Source organism: Stigmatopora argus, chromosome 5 (assembly GCF_051989625.1).
Source record: "Stigmatopora argus isolate UIUO_Sarg chromosome 5, RoL_Sarg_1.0, whole genome shotgun sequence".
Taxonomy (NCBI): Eukaryota; Metazoa; Chordata; class Actinopteri; order Syngnathiformes; family Syngnathidae; genus Stigmatopora; species Stigmatopora argus.
In genome coordinates this window covers 14063050-14083155 of record NC_135391.1, presented here as the reverse complement: position 1 = coordinate 14083155, position 20106 = coordinate 14063050, and the positions used below count along the sequence as shown (strand labels likewise).

The 20106-nt window shown below is 37.3% G+C and overlaps 1 protein-coding gene across 2 annotated transcripts in view; it reads right to left on the bottom strand.

Moving 5' to 3' along the window:
- Window positions 1–157: 157 nt before the first annotated feature.
- Window positions 158–20106, bottom strand: part of srrm4 (serine/arginine repetitive matrix 4) — a 34629-nt gene continuing 14680 nt past the window's right edge. The window contains exons 4-15 of one of the 2 annotated variants that reach the window (XM_077601395.1): window positions 16570–16653; window positions 15566–15643; window positions 15456–15482; window positions 14581–14634; window positions 14000–14062; window positions 11901–12006; window positions 6722–6987; window positions 5242–5412; window positions 5024–5128; window positions 4869–4928; window positions 4537–4680; window positions 158–2043 (exon numbers count right to left, since the gene is read on the bottom strand). In XM_077601395.1, coding sequence (XP_077457521.1) covers window positions 1881–2043; window positions 4537–4680; window positions 4869–4928; window positions 5024–5128; window positions 5242–5412; window positions 6722–6987; window positions 11901–12006; window positions 14000–14062; window positions 14581–14634; window positions 15456–15482; window positions 15566–15643; window positions 16570–16653 — 1321 coding nt within the window. In that variant the 3' untranslated portion in view covers window positions 158–1880. The remainder of the gene's footprint in view (window positions 2044–4536; window positions 4681–4868; window positions 4929–5023; window positions 5129–5241; window positions 5413–6721; window positions 6988–11900; window positions 12007–13999; window positions 14063–14580; window positions 14635–15455; window positions 15483–15565; window positions 15644–16569; window positions 16654–20106) is intronic. The other variant, XM_077601396.1, reaches the window with a different exon arrangement.

The following is a 20106-nucleotide window of genomic DNA, read 5'->3' as shown; positions in this document are numbered from 1 at the left end:
AAACTTTTTCTCCTATTAAAACACGTTAAAAGCATTCGATTTAAAGATGTGTGACTTGCGGCAGGGGACACTTTTTACAGCGTCTTAACCTTCAAATGGAGTGACTCACGCTGGCCCGAATAGAAGAGGAGTCAACACATTCAAGTTAGATCAGTCGTTTGACAAGTAAAAGAAACCTTTTTATTTATTTTTAAAATTAACCAGAAGCTTTGCTCATGTTTTTTGGGAACAAGCGGCACAACGTGACTCAGCAGGCTCACATAACATGTTTACACTCCGTGATGAGTTGAGGAAACCACTGAAAATGCTCTCTCAAATTCTCATCTCATCTCACTTTCTGAACCGCTTTATCCTCATTAGGGTCGCGGGGGGTGCTGGAGCCTATCCCAGCTGACTCCGGGCCAGAGGCGGGGGACACCCTGAATCGGCGGCCAGACGATCGCAGGGCACAAGGAGATGGACAATCATTCACACTCATACGTAGAGGAATTTTAGTGTCCAATCAGCCTATCATGCATGTTTTTGGAATGTGGGAGGAAACCAGAGTACCTGGAGAAAACCCACACAGGCCCAGGGAGAACATGCAAACTCCACACAGGTGACCTGACCTGGATTCGAACCCAGAACTCCAGAGCTGTGAGGCCGACGCGCTAATCACTCAGCCGCCGGGCAAACAATCTTTCTGCCAATTTCAGTATATATCTTTTTCAAGAATGTGGTTCAAACATTCATTGGTAATACAAAAACAAGTTCCATTTAATTGATGGATGAACAATTGGCTGTTAGGGTGTGGGGAACACATCATTCAATAATAGTAAAGTCTTATATAGAACATAATATTCCTTAATTTCTTGCCTAATTGAGCTTCATATTTACATTAGCACAAATGGAGCAGTTTGGCCACATAATTCCTCTGTACATATCTCAAAACATGAGTTTTTAAACAATTTTGCAAGAAAAAGGTAGAACATTCTTTCACATTGATAACATTGACCAAGATTTATAAAGCAAGTCCTTCAGGTTTTGTTGAATTTTACAACAGAGAGCGAATTTTCTTTTCTCCAGGTGCAATGAATTATTTACATAAGCTTCTGTTGTAACAATAAATGGACATGTTGCATAGAGAGATTGACCACTTCAACAAAGTAATAAATATTGAAATAAGCAATAAATATGGATGTTCTTCGGAGAAGCTATATTAAATATTGAATTGCTCTCAACACATGAACAACGCTGATAATTTCCATTTGGCTTCTTTGGGAATACAGTCATTCAGACACTCTACACTTTTAAATTCAGATAAAGCACACAATCTGTTTTTGTATTTGAATTATTTGGATGAGACTTTGACAATTTTCATCTGTCAAAATCATGAGAGTTCTTTCTCTGACAGCAACGTAATATAGTTTAAAAAAGGTTGTCACTTGACTGCAATAATAATCACAGAATTTGGGGGATTTTGAAATATTTTAAATAAATTTTATGTTTTTTAAACAGAAGCCCAGTTTTGTGGCTCAAATACAAACTTTTCTAAGCATTAGTTTTCCAGCTGACATAGAATATATTCTTTTATTCATTCTCCAGACCGCTTATCCTCACGAGGGTCGCATGGGGTTCTGGAGCATATCCCTGTCAACTATAGGGAGCATTCCAAATTGAAAGCCTGCCCATCGCAGGGCCCAAACATTGCAAATAGAACTTAAATCCCTGAAAAAGACTTTGGAATGATTCAAATAAGGTAGAATTGTTATCAAATAAATATGGTAGCAAACAGTCTCTCCCTGCTGTTTACAACCAAAATCCAGAATTAGCGTATGTTGATTCATTTTTTTTCAAGAGTGGGCAAAGGGCAGATGGCCTGCTGCCCCGAATCGCCACAGCTAGCCACGAATGAAACTCCCAAACAACGATGATGAGGATGAAGAAGGGGCGGGGCTGCCGGGGCGACACCGCGAGAACAGACTGCTCCAGGACGTCACACTGGTACTGCGGCGGCTGCACGGCGAGCTTCGGCGGAAGTATGGGACGGGTCTCTTGCGGGCGCTGCGGGTCATCCAATGAAGAAACCGCTCTTAATTAAATGCTAATGTAAGGACAACACTTTTTTTAACCATTTATCCATCTTGGCAAACAAGAGTACTGTATTTTCACGACTATAAGGCGCACCCCATTATAAGGTACACCCTCAATGAATGACACATTTAATTTTTTTCCATATATAAAGCACACTGGATTATAAGGCGCCCGTCTATTTTGGAGAGATTTTAAGACTTTTAAGTGCGCCTTATAGTCGTGAAAATATGTAAGTGTTTAAGCGAAGTGTCGCAATTTCACAACAGCTATAAATTTTAGAATCTAAAATATAAAGTTGTGTTTGGAGCAATATTTAATTCATCTAAAAATGAGACGTATTAAATATTGCTCCAAACACAACACCCATTATCCAAAATATTCACAAAGGGGTGCAGTGGGTGTGGATTTTTGTTACAAGCCATCAAAATGACACATTTTCTCCAATCTGTGTACTGCAAATGCAGTCAGTGGATTGCAGTCAGGTGTTTCTTGTTTCCGCCGAAACCTCATTGGTTAAAGTATCTGTGCTGAGTCAGTTGGAACAAAAACCTGCAGCCACACAATAGTTTGAAAAAAAACCCCAACTAAAATACAGATGAGAGTGTTACACACATGCAAATTTTCATACATCAATTACTCTGGCACACAGGTGTGTCAAACCGATTGCCTAAAAGGCAAGTGGGTGCAGTTTTTCCTAACAATAGTGAAGCCAACAACTTTTCACCATTGTGTACTCTTACAACTGCAATCACTTGATTTCAGGCAGGTGCTGCTTGTTTCAGAAGAAACCTCATTGGTCAAACTGTCTTTGCTGTTTCAGCTGGAATGAAACTCCACCCACATGACCCTTTATGGAATTGGTTTGATACCTGTGCTCTGACGTAATGTCCAACTGGACCCAAACATGTTTGATCTATTTCTACCCATGCTTACTTATCCCACACATCACTCATCCAGGATCAAGACACGATTGAACTGTGCTAACCATGCCTACTCCGCTCATATGTAAAACTTAAGGGTAACCAGATATGGGGGGGCAAGTTTTAAAAAATGCCTACTTAGCCCATATATAATCAATTTCATTGTACTCAGCTATGGGTGATCAGTTTCATCCCATCCCCACAGAATTCATAGTAGACCAAAATATGGCTGACCAGTTTCTCACTGCAGTTTCTCAGTGCTCAATTACATACATGACTCAGACATGGGTAATCAGTTTCAATTTATGTCCACCTAACCCACACACACGCCATTCATTGGACATGGTTGATGAGTTGCTCACTTAACCCACATATAAACCTTATGGTAGCCATGTATGGGTGAGCAGTTTTTGGACCATAACTTAGCACTTAGATATGAACAAATCAACCTATGCCATAATGCTTATGGCATTGACAGCATTTTCCTAACTCAATCCTATGACCACATTTCCAATATGGATACTACATGGCACTCAGTACTATGAATCACTTATAGCCTCCATCTGAGGTGTCCAAACTTTTTTTTCTCCAAGGGCCACTTTAAAAAAAATAAAATGTTGCAATGGCCGACTTGAAATTGTCCCTCTCTGTATGTATTTGTTGAATAGACAATCGGTATTAGCAAAAAAAAGATGGTATTTTAAAAGTATTAACCTCACGATCTGACAGCAATAAAGGTTGATTACTGCCAACACAAGTGGGACTTTTGTTTGGTTAACAAATGATCAGAATCATTTGAACAAGATCGTGTTTAAAATGTGTTTAAGGTAATACATTGGCTGCCAAAAACGGCAATAGATGTCCAGTCCATTTTGACTGGGAGAATTCGCAGTGACCAGTTGATCAAATTATTATAATGGACGTCTATCACAGTCAATGTCAGTTTGAAATGATGAATCAATACCAGCTTTCCAAGTTGAAATACATTTGATGTCTATAACTAGTATAATGATATTTCGAAACATACATGCATATACTTATATTTACACTCCTGAAACAATCTGAAACAAACTAGAAACAAACGTATAAAAAGCTCACTTATGTATAAAAAAATAATGATAATAATTCAACATTAGTTCCATTATTTTTTCAGTTGTTGACACCTCAGTTAATGGAGAGGGGCTGTTTGGTCCATCTAGTGTTAAAGCTGAGATGTGCAGTGTAGGCTGAATTTCAGCTTCTTTTGTGGCCGTATTCAATTATTTTTTGATTATTTGCTTCAGGCCAAAATAAGAAAAAATAACTGGGTAGCAGGCCAAAGGGAATTGTCCCTTTGGTCGTAGTTTGGACACCACTGAACAACTATACATGGAGCCCATTTGGAAATGTTGCGTGTGTGATTATTTTTTCCCCCATTTATATACTTATTTTTCCCATGTCCCCTTTTTTCCTACAATTGTATTTCACAGAGCTGTTTTCTTTCTGCCAGTATAGTAAGATATTTCAGTGAATGATATTTTTGCAAATATGTTAAAGATGCTACCTGGTGATCCGTCTGGCTTCCAGATAACTAGGTGAGTTCCTCCTCCTCTTCCTCATTGGAGAATAGGACTTGTACCTTCGTCTTTTCCTGCTGACTTTGTGCTCAGCGTCTGTTTCACTGGAGCTGGACGTTCGCGTTTGCAACCTGAGGGGGTCATTGCATCCTGTTTTATTAAATTTTCATTTCCATTCATTTTCATGAGTTGGGCGACATGGCTCAATCAAATAGACCTATTTCTTTTGTGATTTACAAAAGTGGGCTTTGCATAAATTTGTAAAATGCCTGTTGGCATTTGTGAAATAAATGAAATAAAGAGCATGCAATGGAAGTACCGTAAAACAATGTTTCCTTTTTGAGTCCATTTAGTGATGAATACTCTACGCTTCTGATTGCTTGACCAGGAAACCAATATAAATTAGGCCTGAGCTTCAATTGGTTTTTCACTGGTTAAAAGAAAGAAAGAAAACAAACCCCAAAACCCAATTACCTGCGATATCTGTATCTTGAGTAGCTTCCTCTGGAGCTCAGGCTGCTCAAGCTGCCCCGCCTCCACTTCAGATCTGGTGAATAACTGGGTGAACGCGAGGAGCAGCTGCAATGACAACCACCAAGAAATCATCTCTCCCAAGAAATCTAATGCGTTGCTAATAACACTTCAATTATTCCATTGTGTTGACTAATTTGCCATTTTGAGGTATTTCTCACCTGGCAGATGACAGTGAAGGGCTTGAAGAGTGTCTTCCCAGGTGTCTGGAGTTTCCTGATGATCTGCTCCTACGGTGTCTGTGAGGCCATTTAGAGCTCATTTGCCCCTTGGAAGACTTCAGTGGAGATTTCTCCACGGAATACCGAGAGCCTTTCAAAGCCTCATGTTCTCTGTGAAGAAAAGCACATCGTTTCAAGGTAAAGCTTTCATTTTTATGACCAGACAATAGGCAGGGTGGGAATTTTAATTTTATATAAATACTTTTCTTCTCTTTTTTTTCTTTCACAAATATTTCTGTTATGGTCTGGTGTACGGGGATCCTGGTTGGACACAAATACATAAAAAAATGTAAAAATAATCAAAAATTGATATGCTTTTATAGTTATTAAAGGGTTTCAAGAGTAATATTGCGGATCTTGAAAGGAATGAAAGCTTTTACATGTAAAATGCGTCCCTACTTAGGCAAAATTCAAGATACGAAACCACTTGTGCAATGAATTAATTTTGTAAGTAGAGGTACCACTGTATAGACGAATATATAATTTATTTTCCGTATCATAACATTTTAAAACATAACCTTCTAATATGGGCCATCGTTTTTTATTGATATACAAAACCATGTCTTGAATGAATGAATTTTGTAAGTTGAGGTACCACTGTATATATGAATATATAACTTATTTTTCGTATCATAACATTTTAAAACATAACCTTCTAATATGGGCCATCTTTTTTTATTGATATACAAAACCATGTCTTGAATGAATGAATTTTGTAAGTCGAGGTACCACTGTATATATGAATATATAACTTATTTTTCGTATCATAACATTTTAAAACATAACCTTCTAATATGGGCCATCTTTTTTTATTGATATACAAAACCATGTCTTGAATGAATGAATTTTGTAAGTCGAGGTACCACTGTATATATGAATATATAACTTATTTTTCGTATCATAACATTTTAAAACATAACCTTCTAATATGGGCCATCTTTTTTTTATTGATATACAAAACCATGTCTTGAATGAATGAATTTTGTAAGTCGAGGTACCACTGTATATATGAATATATAATTTATTTTTTGTATCATAACATTGTAAAAAATAACCTTCCAATATGGGCCATCTTTTCTATTGATAATACGAAACATGTCTTGAATGAATACATTTTGTAAGTAGAGGTACCACTGTATATATGAATATATAATGTATTTTTTGTATCATAACATTGTAAAACATAACCTTCCAATATGGGCCATCTTTTTTATTGATAATACGAAACCATGTCTTGAATGAATAAATTTTGTAAGTAGAGGTACCACTGTATATATGAATATATAATTTATTATTCGTATAATAACATTTTAAACAATAACCTTCTGATATGGGCCATCTTTTTTAATTGATATTAAATTCATACATGCAGTGAACAAATAAAGTGAAGCGCTTGTCTGAAAAGGTCAACTAAAGTCACCTCTTGAGGAGTGAAGCAGCATTCAAACTGTCTTCATCATGGGGTTTGCCAAACGATGCATAGCTGGTCAGGGAGTTCCCCGAGTCTGAGACCCCGTCCTTATCTGCCAACGGAAAAGATGTGTGCCGCCTCTGCAGCACGTCACTCCTGTTGGCCGTGCTCCTCTTACTGGACGGTGGCGAGGAGGTGTCATTGCCAGAGTCGCAGTCGTGCGAACGGTCAACCTGCTGCGACGCTCGTCTTTGGAAAAGCTTTGATGAATATGTCTGTAGACAGACAAAAGAGGCTAACAATTACCACTGAGCTAATGAGCTGCTGCACGCCACTTACTAGCGGTTTGACTCACTGTGAAGTCCTGTTTATATTCTCGTGAAAATACACAAGAAAATTTCTTCTTTAAACAAAAAAAAATCGATATATTCCACAAACTTTGAAACGCTGATAAGATAACATGCAAATTTGAGGCATGCAGTCAGAATAGAGTAGATAAAGCGTTCTATGCTAAAACACATACAGTGGTACCTTGACTAATGAGTCAAATCATTTCACTCACCATCATTGTAAATCAAACACTCATATCTCAAATCAACTTTCCCCATCGAAATAATAGAAAATACTAAATAGTAATATGCCGTTTATTGCGGTTAATAGGTTCCAAGACGTGCCACAATAGCTAAATAAACGTGATGTGTGTTTGTATGGTGTCTATTTAATATCTTGTAAAACCCTCTCTGTACTATTAGTTGACTCCCGAAGGTAGACACTGCCCCGAGCGGTCCGTGAAATTCTCTCCAATTGTGATTAGCTTTTTCTTCTCCAATTCATGTTTGTATAATAACTACTCTATGAACCTTTCATATATATTTGGCAAATCCAAGCCACAATGAAGGGAATAAAATCTGGCATCTTAAAAAATGAAGGAAACAGTATTTCAAACCAGCAATTCTACATCACTAGAAGTGAAGATGGGCAAGGTAATTGACAGTTTCCAACTCAGCATCGAAAGGAAAGTGATACTTATCATTTCTGAGAAGGGAGTGAAATGTTTAGGTGAGGTCGTGTGCGGTCGATTGGTCGCCGGTCTTTTGGTCGCCGGTCTTTTGGTCGCGGTCTTTTGGTCGCCTGGACCGCGACAACAGGTGACCAAAAGACCGGCGACAAAACAAGATAAAACAACACGGTCTACGCATCAATAAAAGCCAACAATGGCCATTAGCAGTTTCACTGAGCCGACGTGTGAGTGTATAAGAGTTTGTATGTACATGCGTTGTCCCTTTAAGAAGCTACGTCAGTCAGGGTCTTAACAAATTCTCCAACAAAAAACAATAAAAGTCCGGGAAATTTGGAGCTTTTCTTTAGCCTAATAATTAATAGGACATTAAGTATGACTAAATAGTAATTTGCAGTTTGTATTTAGGGAATTTGGGCAACCATTTAAATGGTAATTATCAATAACCTTCCGGGCGACCAAAAGACCGGTGACCAAAAGATCGATGACCAAAAGACCGGCGACCAATCGACCGTGTACCGGTGAGGTACTTGATGGCAGCCTCAATTACTGACCAGCAGCCCAGTAACTAAGAACTGGATGCTGGATCTTTCAACAACTTTGTCAAATTTAAAGCATGCATACGAAAGGGACTGAGGTTTGGAGTGGGGGTACCGGTGCCCCTCAGTGGGCCCAAGGCTAATAAGCAGCAGATAAATTTCTCTAGGGCTTGTCTGCAAGCCGCAATATGTCAGCTGATGCCTACTTGGCCTACTCTTATTTCTGTCGGTGAATGAATTTTATTTAAAATCAAAATGGTAGGCTAAGGTTCAGTTTAACATACATTTGTATACTTGAGCGAGAGACTTCTTTTGTAAAAAAAAATCAAATCAAATAAACAATGGCTTGCAACGAGAAAAAAGCTCTGACACTCTTAAGTCAAGGTACCACTGTTTCTAAAAGGAACGGAAATCAAAGGAGTATACAAAGAAAGATCTTCAGGCTACCACTTCCATTTAGAGGCGGAAAAGAGAAGATACGGGCCAGCTGAGAAGCCTCGTTGGACAAACAAAATTGGGGTTTGTCGTCGTAGAAAAGAAAAAGGGCCAAGTGCCATAGGCGTAAGCTAAAGAGAGCCTTCAAAATAAGACACGACAGAGCCCCTTTCCTAATGCCATTAGCTTAGCCTGGCCTTAGGCTAGACTAGAATGAACATCCCTCCATCTGTGGGACAGCATCCACTTACCAATCAAGATTTCCTCCTTAAGTGGGGAAAGTGTAAGAAAAAGGGGGGCAACATAAGTGCATCATTAGAGTCGAAAATTGGCAAGAAAAAGACAATCACTCAGAATCACTTGGACCTTTTTGGGGGGGGACGCACGGAAAGTCCTTTATGACTGTAGGCAAGACAACACACGATTAAATGGGATAACCTTATTCAAATGGAAATGTTTTCTGAGACATCACTTTCAAATCTTCAGATCTGTGTGGCAACCGGAATGGATTCTAACAAGTCGCACGTAAAACAACGATTAATCTTAATTCCGAAAATAAATGGGCTAATGTGAGTTATTTTGCTTAGCTATGGTCACATCTTCTGTTAATATTGCATACAATTAAAATGTTTTTCTTAATGAGAAAAAAACTGTAATAGTACACGGTTGAAAAATAATTGGATAAGAAAAAATTATTGGCATGTTATCAAAAAAATAAGTGATTTTCTATGAAAGTAAAGTTGTGATATGATGAGTAAAAAAGTCTCTCTTAAAATTGCATTTTCATGAGATAAAAATGGTCCATTAGTTCTGAGAATAAAGCTGTAATATTCTAAATAAACAAAAAAAGAAAAAAAGAAAAAAAGGATGTATTGTTGTTTTTGATGATATAGAATGAGTGTTTGGTATTACAAGTAAAAAAAATCATGAATACATACAGAAATAAAGTTACAAGAAAAAAAAAGAAAACACTACTCATTAATGCTAAACTATAATCAATCCTAATCACCAGTATGTTAATTCATTTTTGTTTGTCTGATGGAGCAAGATGAATGTGTCGCATTAGCAGCGACCAATCAAGTCACTGAGTCAGCAAACGTGAAGCGAGTGATGCCATTTGCATACTGGATTTAGAAAACCTGATTACTTATACTAAATGTTTGTCGCACAGAAGACATCCATGCTGCCTATGCTCGTACCATTTGCATAATTCATTTTCTGGCTGATAATAAAATCCCGGCTAATAGTTACAATTAATGGCCTAAATGGGAGTTGTTGTGGAGTAGTTGTGGTTCTTTGATTCCTACTTTGTTTTATTATTAAATTTAACTAACCAGCCCTGTGACAAAATATTGTAGAATATACTAACCAAATCTCATTGCCATCAGTCTACAAATACTGGTGGAGTAGTAATGTACAAATCCGTCTCAGAGGATTGATGGAAACGCATCACTATAATACACTTGCCTATCAAATTGGTTTCTGAAATGTCTCCAAACAACGCAGGACTAGCACTTTTATTTAGTGTACTCTCGAAGAGGAGAATAAAAAAAATTGAGGAAGAATTTCAGACTTTACTCTAGGCCACATGTGTCAAAGTGGCGGCCCAGGGGCCAAATCTGGCCTGCCGCATTATTTTGTGTGGCCCGGGAAAGTAAATAATGAGTGCCAACTTTCTGTTTTAGGATCAAATTATAATGAAGAGTATCGATGTATATTAAACTTCCTGATTTTCCCCCTTTTAAATCAATAATTGTAATTGTTTAATCATTTTTTTCTGTTTTTAGTTCAAAAATAATTTTGTAAAATCTAAAAATATATTTAAAAAAAAGCTAAAATAAACATTGTTTTAGATCTATAAAAAACGGAATATTCAGGGCTTTTAATCCAGTTCTTTTAATCCATTTATTTAAAAAAATCTAAATATTATATCTAAAATGGTCCGGCCCACATGAAATCGAGTTGACGTTAACGCGGCCCGCGAACCAACCCGAGTCTGACACCCTTGCTCTAGGCCAGGGGTCGGGAACCTTTTTGACAGAGAGAGCCATAAACAATTCATATTTTCTAATGTTATTTCTTGAGAGCCATTCTCAGAATTGAAAAGTAAAAATACATGAAAAGTGTGATTTTTTTGTCATTTCACCACTTTTAAAGTACAAAAAGTCTCAGAATTATTTTGACAACATTGTTATGCTGTTGCTAATAAATCAGTATCAATGATATCATGCATGCAGAAGAGTCATAAAAAACAAAATTATGATTAAAGTGGTGGTAGAGGTAGTGTCAACGCCACAGTGACTCTCATATTAGTGCGTTCGGGACTCAGCTCTCTCACCAGTGATTTCCATATTTTACCTCACAGGTTAGTGGAGAGCCATATGCACCCATGGAAAGAGCCACATATGGCTCCCGAGCCATAGGTTCCCTACCCCTGCTCTAGGCCGTCGAAAAATGGCACAGCACATCATCCCAAAAACACCATACCAATAGTTAAATTTAAAGGTGGAAAAATGATGGTTTAAGGCTATTTCTCCGATTATCATACTGGCAAACTCAATTCAAACTGAAGGAAAAATGAACGGGCAAATGTACAGGTGAGGTTGATGAAGATGAAACGCGGATGGACAATGATCCCAAAAGCGAAGCCATGAAAATGTAATAGGTTTCAAAGAAAGTCAATAAAGTTACTAGAGTGGCCAAGCTAGTCACCTGCTTATGATTGAAAATTTATGGAAAGAACTAAAGATTGGAATTCTTTTAAAAAAGCCAGTTTCTCTGTAGTTTGGATTCTTTGCATGTGTGGATTACATGGATTGTTAACAAAACCTTGTGAAAATGTCATTTATTTCGTCAGAAAAATGCTAGCATGTTTAAAAAGTATTGCCTCTATTGTACTATATATGCACAATCTTTTTCCTGTCATTCATTCTTTCTTCAAATATGAAAAATGTCTTTGAGGCTAAATTGAGCAATGAAATGTTGTTGACGTCTCATCTAACCAAATATTTCGCTGTTTGTGACGGGAGGATTTCTGAGTGAATGTGCTCAATTTTAGGACTTGCATCTCTCAACTCAAAAAGCAAAAGTACCAGTTGATCATGAATCCTGACCCCTACCACCTGACATCTATTCTTTTGCTGCACTGACTTGTCTAAAAAAATAAAAAATAAAAAAGGTAACGAAATGTACTTACGGAGGAGCTCGTGAGGACGGACGTCTTTTTTACTAATTTGGATACGCTGCCGGTTGTCCTCTTGGTATCCAGCATGTCACGGGAGCGATTTTTACAAGCAGAATGTCTTCAAAAAGAAGAAAGTGAAAAAGTCAAAAATAAAATCCTTAACTTGCATTAAGTGCTATCTGCAGTATTTTTATACTTTGAAATGTTTGAATGCACCATATTTTCCACACTATAACGAGCAACGGAGTATGAATGGCTGATCTTAAAAATTGTTTCAAATATCATAGGTAACGGATTATAAAACGCAGAGGTAGTAGTGGTGGTAGTCGTAGTAGTAGGGAGTTGTGTTATACACCCACTAGATGGAGCTGTAGTAGTAGTAGTAGTAGTAGTGGCAGTAATAGTGGTAGTAGTAGTGGTAGTAGTAGAAGAAGTAGTAGTAGTAGTGGCAGTAATAGTGGTAGTAGTAGTAGTGGTGGTAGTAGTAGAAGTAGTAGTAGTAGTGGCAGTAATAGTGGTAGTAGTAGTAGTGGTAGTAGTAATAGTAGTGGCAGTAATAGTGGTAGTAGTAGTGGTAGTAGTAGTAGGGGTAGTAGTATTAGTGGTAGTAGGGGTAGTAGTATTAGTGGTGGTAGTAGTAGTAGTAGTGGTAGTAAAAGTAGGAGTAGTAGTATTAGTGGTGGTAGTAGTAGTAGTGGTAGTAGTAGTAGGGGTAGTAGTATTAGTGGTGGTAGTAGTAGTAGGGGTAGTAGTATTAGTGGTGGTAGTAGTAGTAGAGGTAGTAGTAGTATTAGTGGTATGTAGTAGTAGTAGTAGTAGTAGGGGTAGTAGTATTAGTGGTGGTAGTAGTAGTAGTAGTAGTGGTAGTAGTAGCAGGGGTAGTAGTATTAGTGGTGGTAGTAGTATTAGTAGTAGGGTTTGTGTTATACATACACATGAAGCTATAGTATTACAAATGATGCTGTAGTAATAGTAGGTTGTGTTATACATACACATGAAACTGTAGTATTACAAATGGCGCTGTAGTAATAGTAGGTTGTGTTATAGATTCACTGACTAGATGGAGCTGAAGTAGTAGGCGTATCAGACTATGAGGGGCACTGCCGGTTTGTGAGAAGATTGAAGTCTTTTTGTTGCGCCTTATAGTGTGCAAAATACGGCAATAGAGCATCATCATTAACTAAGGAAGTAATAAGATTGGCGGCCAAAAATCAAAGTGCTCTTAGGATCAAAATTATTGAAATGCACAACTTCCCCTTTCCCTTTGGGCTGCCAGATAAGTCTTTGCATATGAAACTCAAGCTGCGTTATCATACCAATGTTGCATTTCAATCAGAAATTACAAAATGCAATTTGTGGATAAAATTTGCTGTGCTCGCCGATTAAGTTGTGGTACAAGTGCTCGCAAGTATACGTACTTTTAGTTCAAGCACATGAAAGCACCCGTACTTGTAGCACAAGAACACATAAGTACTGGTATGATCAATCCATTTTAAATGTACCCAATCTGGATGTTCCCAGAGGTAGCTTCAACTTTTAGCCGTGTGCGTTTGTTTCTGAATACTATGGACGATTCAATTTTTCTAGGTACGGTCTGTACATCAAATCACTAGGTAAATAAAATTGTACTAAGACGAGTCAGCGCATTTACTTGTCTTGACTTAATCGTCCGATAGTTTAAAAAAATGCAATAGATGAGTACTTCATATCAGAAATGTTTACTATGCATTATAAAAACACAGAAAATGTCAATTCTTACCAATTTTAATTCTTTGCGTTTTGTTGCAACAATATATTAAAAAAAACATTTTAGACTAAAAAAATCAACTAACATTGTACTGCTCATAGCAAACTGCCGATTGAATATACGTTTCACCACAAGCGAAAAAAAGAGGGAAAAATTGGCAATATTGGAGGTCTTTCCTGCAGCGCTGTGATAAGAGTCACCACTGCTTTATCGGTCATCAAGCGATAACATCTTTAAATGAGAACCTATTGGCTGTCAACTCACACTCATGAATGGCCAAACCATGGATTGCGCTGCCCCATATGGGACTTTAGCTTCAGTGTTTGGAATGTATGAAGGGTTGAAGGAAGCATTTCTTCCCTACCTGTCCAGGCAGTCCGATGTTGACCTCCTACGGTGGCGTTTCCGACGTGATCTGGTCCCGGAGCTGAAGAAAGAACCAGTATGCAACGAAAGACTTAATTTTGACCTCTGGAAATGACACGGCTTTTTTCTTGTGAATTTTTGGGAGATTTTTAATTTTCTTATAAATGAACAAAATAATAAAAATGCTAGGGCAAAGCTCAAAAAGGCAATGTGGGCCTTTCAATAGCCTCACCACCCATGGAAGACTCCAAGGGGTCGGTGTATAGCATGAGCTGGGCAGTGTCCAAAATTTGTCAAATTTGTTTTAAAAATGTCCAGATTTTTTCAAAGAACAAATGAGTATTTTCTAAAAAAAAAAAAATAAAGGCTAAATTGGCCAAGGCAAACAAGGACGAAAAATTCCAGTCGAATAATGTTCCGAAAGAAAGTTAGACTTGATCTGATATTACATGAAAAATTTACAGACACAAATTGAAATTTCTACGCATTAAGACAACATTAGAACAATCTATGTGGGAATCAATTAAACATGTTGAAATGTCAATTTACAAAGTTTACAGTTTTGCTCTGCAGACTGACCTTTTCTTGCGTTTGCGCTCATTTTTTCTCTCATGTTTCAAAGTTGAGGAGCTGCTGGAAGCAAAAACACAGCATTTTCAGCATAATCACTTGCAAAAGAGTCAAACATTTCTATCTCTGTCTGCCTTAGACAACATTCAGTGCAGTGCCCAAAGCAGATTTTTTTTGGTCATATCGGGTCTTTTTGTAAGACTGTTCACACTGCCTTTTTCCATTTCAGCCTGTCCAAGCATTACTAATGCGCACTAGCTCGCAGCATGAAAACAAATGACTACACATCTCATTTTAGGGTAACCATGGTTTGATTTCCCCAAAAATTCATGTTTATATAGCTTTACAGTTACTTTGGAGGGCTGTTTTGTCTGACACAATCCAACAACTACTGAATTGATAGCATTTCTGATCATTGATAGCTCATTTGTATGCAAAAAAACAGGAAATATTCTATTAATTTATTTACATTGGAAAATAAAAAGGGGGGAAAATCGACATTGACGCACCAAAGTCAGGCAGAATAACCACTGACCCATCGGGTTATTTATTTAGAAGATTTAAAAAAAATGTTTAATTTCAACAATTCATCTTAATAGAGGAAATGATTAAATATTTCATTTACTAATCTTTTATTTTTCATTCCATTTTTTTGGTCATCAAAAGTTCCATGGCCTTTTTAAAAAAGTTTTTGGTGTTTTTTTTCTCCAAAATAGTGTATTGTCTAATAGGCTGAGTCCAAAAATGAATTTATGATGTCTAACTGCGATTTTTGTTATGATAAGGAAAGTAGGAAATGAATCAATGATTCAACCTTGGCAATGACCGAATTTTTAATATAGCCTCGCTGTAACATTACCATGCAAAATTTTCATTCAACATACCCACGCTTGGACTTTTTGTGGGAATATCTGGAAGGAATAATGAGAATTTTTGATTACTTTCTAAAGTTGATTGTAAGATGTATGACTAAAGTCAAGAAGGCCAAGCCTACCGATGCCGCTTGCTTTTCTTGGTGCTTTTCTTCTTCTTTTTCTTCTTTTTAAGTGGAGACAGGCTGCAAGAGTGTGATCTATAAGTATGAATACAATACTAGTTAACAACCACTGAAGGGCCTTGGCAGTAAAATGACATATTCAAATGGTTGCTAAGATTCAGCGCAGTTTTACTTGGTAATGGTAAAGTTGTATGAGTACAGCAACAAGTACACATTTGAAGAATTGCACATTTGTATAAAAAAGCTCTAATATCAGAATATATTTTCTTGAAATGAATAAAAAATAGTTATCGTTTGACAAAAGAAGGTACAAATTTTACAAGGATTAAATCTAATACTACTGGTGAAAAAACTGAGGTGTTCTTGCTTTTTAATCTCAAGAGAACACAATTGTCATTCAATGAGACATTTCATGACAAAAGTGATTAAAGTGAATGAATTAATAATTGTATAAATAGAAAATAGGCTTGTATGCAATATCACATCTTTTTTCACAACTAGAACTGTAATTCTGCAAGATAGTTGTTATGATTCCAAATAAACTTGAAGAGTTGAAACATTTTGGTAAGGAAATCACATTTTAAAAAAGCACATAATTTCTACAGGACAAAAGTTTGAATTTCACAGGAATCACGTTGTGTAAAGATGGAATAAAAACCTAGATTTTTCTCCCAATATTATAACCCAATCACTACAAGACACGTCATAATTTCTAAACAGATAAAATTACAATATAACAAAAAGTAGTTTAATAACTTTCAATCAGTCATAGATAGATCCAGGATGGCGGCACACAGCGGCTCTCGCTCTCCAGTTTCCATCAATTTCGTTATACGGAGCTGTGTATGATGACAATAAAGTCTTTTGATTGATTTGTAATTTTATTGGAACCTTTGTCTATTGTTTAATCGGAAGGGTAAAACTAAGACCAAGTAATTGTGTAATTATTATTATTATTGTTTAAAAAAGGATGCAGCATACAAGTTATAAATGCAAATCACCTCCTCCTCTGCCTTTTCCGTGACAACTTTCTCTTCTTCTTTTTGCCTTTTGGCCATGGTGACGACCTCTCGTCTAAGGAAACACTGCAAAGTGTGAGAAGAAAAGTCAGTCAAACTGACTGAAATATGAAATATGCTCAATTTATATGGCAAAACTCCCTTGGTTTAAAGACTGCTGCCCCATTTAAAAAATAAGTTACAAGAATGAAGCAAATCAAAAGCTGTAACCAATACAGGAAGAAAGGAAGTCGTATTGTAATTATAGTAAAAATCACAATTTTAAGAAATTTTTCACACGCCTATTCCTACAAAAACCTATTATAGTGAAGAGTGTGAGTTTAAATAGTACCGTATTTTCACGACTATAAGGTGCACTTAAATGTCTTAGATTTTCTCCAAAATAGACAGGGCGCCTTATAAATAATAATCCAGTGCGCTTTATATATGGACCAATACTAAAATTGTTATCACGATAAAATCAAATAAATCAGTCGATAGGGTACACCATCCTCTACAGCTCTCACAACTACGGCAAGCAGCCCACAACTTTACTATTTTCCCCATAGAAAAAGTACTGCGCCGTGACTGCTGGGATATATAGTTCTTTTGTCAATACACCCAGTCTGACAGCGAGCACACTAATTTGGTGCTCGCCGTCATTCCGGCTGGATTTACAAAAGAAATCCTGCCGCTAGATGTTGGCGTCAACAGAGCATTCAAAGCTAGACTGCGAAATATATATATATATATATATATATATATATATATATATATATATATATATATATATATATATATATATATAATATGGATAATTATCGAACAGCTCTGGCAACTACGGCAAGCGGCCCCAAACTATTTCCGGTGCGCCAGTGAATACTGAGATATATAAAACGGCGTTGCATTTCGGTTGATCGAGCACATTAATTCTATGTTTGTCATCATTCCCAGTGGAAGTTTCAACTGGTCCGAGCTTTCAGGAAGGCAGAAATTACTGACTCGCGTAATGACAACTTTGGTGAGATGCCCACCTGTTCAACATGAGTTATTATGCTATTGCTGTGTCACGAAAATAATAGTACTTTAACCTCGGAGAAAATAAAAGAAACTGTTGTTTATTCATGTTGGGAGTGAATGGAGTCAGAAAGCTGATTTGTAATCTATTAATAAAGTTTGGCTGAACGATCTGACTGTTTTGTTGACATTCCCTTTAGCGCAGTACCATCTAGTGGGTGCGCCTTAAAATGCGATGCGTCTTTTGTGTGTCAAATATAGAAATAGCACTCGTTAATGACACTGCGGCTTTAAATGCAATGCGCCATATAGTCATGAAAATACGGTATATGTTCAAATTTGATTTAATCAGCCTCATTTTAATGAGAATCTGAGTGTTTACAGAGCTCAGCAAAAACAGGAACTTGAGCTTGAAATAGGTCATTTGGCGTATTTCCAACTTAAATTGTCTTGAAAACCTGTAAATCAAAATCAAAGTTTATGAAAAATGATGTAAAAATAATAATATGAATGCTCACCGTTAAGCTTAAAACAAAATCTAATGAGGAGAAATGAGAAAAATGCATAGTTTTACTTGGAATAAAGAAAAACAGTTCTGGTGAATTCATTCAAATAGTTTTTTTCGTAAGTCTAAATACAATGTGATTACAAAGTTACAAGTTTTTATTTTGCAAATCCGAATCATGATCACAAGAACTCATAACACGACACATATTCCATATGCTAATATTGCAAATTAGCGTACAAACAACACCATTCAGCCTCCATCTCGCTTAATCCTCCTGACTCACCGAGTGAATCAGAATGTCGCCCATGAGGAGGAAAAAAAAATCCTCACGATTGCCAGCTCCAAACAATCATAAGAGAGATTATCCTCAAGTGTATTTGAGATGATCTGTCGGCAACAGCATGATAATCCCCGTAAAGAAGTCAATGATGGTGGGAAAAAAAGCCTGACTCCCCTGCACTATTTTGCACACTAATTCTGTGTTTTTGGAAGCCTCAGTAGCAAATGATTTAGTTTGGTAATGAACACAGCATCACAAAACTATAGTGAGGATCAAGGTAAAAAAGAATTCACACACACTCATACCAAGGGGCAATTTCGCGTGTTCAACCACCCTATTATGCATGTTTTGGGAATGTGAGTACCCACAGAAAACCCACGCAGGCTCAGGGAGAACATGCAAACTCCACACAGCAAAGTTGGAACCCATCAGGGATTGAACCCCTGATGTCAGAACTATGAAGCACCATCTTCACGAATATAAAAATCAAAAACAAACAAAAAAAACATATTAAGAATAAAAAAAATGTTGATAGTGTCATTGATTGAGTAGAAAATCTTTTGTTTAACATCTCTAAAATGTCTTTTTTTTAACATGAAAAGGACAATGAATTGCCCAGCGGATTAGTGTTTAGCGCGTCGGCCTCCAAGGTCCTGGGTTCAATCCCAAGTCGGTCCTCTTGTGTGGAGTTTGCATGTTCTCCCCGGGCTTGTGTGGGTTTTCTCTGGGTACTCCAGTTTCCTTCCACTTTCCAAAAACATGCATGGTAGGCTGGTTGGACACTCTAAATTGCCCTTAGTTATGAGTGTGAGCGTGAATGGTTGTCCGTCTCCTTGTGCCCTGTGATTGGCTGGCCACTGATTCAGGGTGTCCCTCACCCCTGGCCCAAGTCAGCTGGGATAGGCTCCAGCACCATCCACAACCCTAATGTGGATGAAGCGATTCAGAAAATGAATGAAAAGGACAATCACAATGTCTTGTCTTGAGGATTTTCAGTCTACAATGAATACTTGGCTACAAATGGGGAATCAATGTAAAATGCAAATCCTAAATGGTGGTGTCTGTGGACCAAAGAACAGGTGAAGCTACAACGTGCTTCCAAAAATAAAAGGAACCTTTTTAATAAATGAGCCTGGTGAGCATCCTCGGCAGTTTGAGAGCATTAGGCGCCCCAACGCATTACACGTGATTAGGCTGAGGCAGCCCGAGTCGCTGCTGACGCTAATCAAAACACTTTGTCACTCATTAATGAGACACACACAAACTGGGTGTGTGCATGTGCTCCTGCATGCAGAAATGTGTATTTGTGTGTTTCAGTGCAAAAAGTCAAGTTTGTTTTGATGAAGTGCTGTAAATAATTGTTTTGTGCTCACACACCTATGGTACATTAGTTAAATATTAAGAAATGGAAATGAAATCTGATTACACGGTAAAAAAAATCCTGTTTGTGTTCACATTTTTGACAAAAAAGGGGTGAAGAATGATCTCTTTGAGTGAAAAAATGATATGGAATAACTTAATTCTGAGGAGAAAACAAACATTGAATGATTAAGTAAACACCAAACTAATTCTGTGTCTATAAGGCACAGGTGTCAAAGTAGCGGCCCGGGGGCCAAATCGGGCCCGTCGCATCATTTTGTGCGGCCCGAGAAAGTAAATCATGAGTGCCGACTTTCTGTTTTAGGATCAAATTAAAATGAAGAGTATAGATGTATATTAAATTTCCTGATTTTCC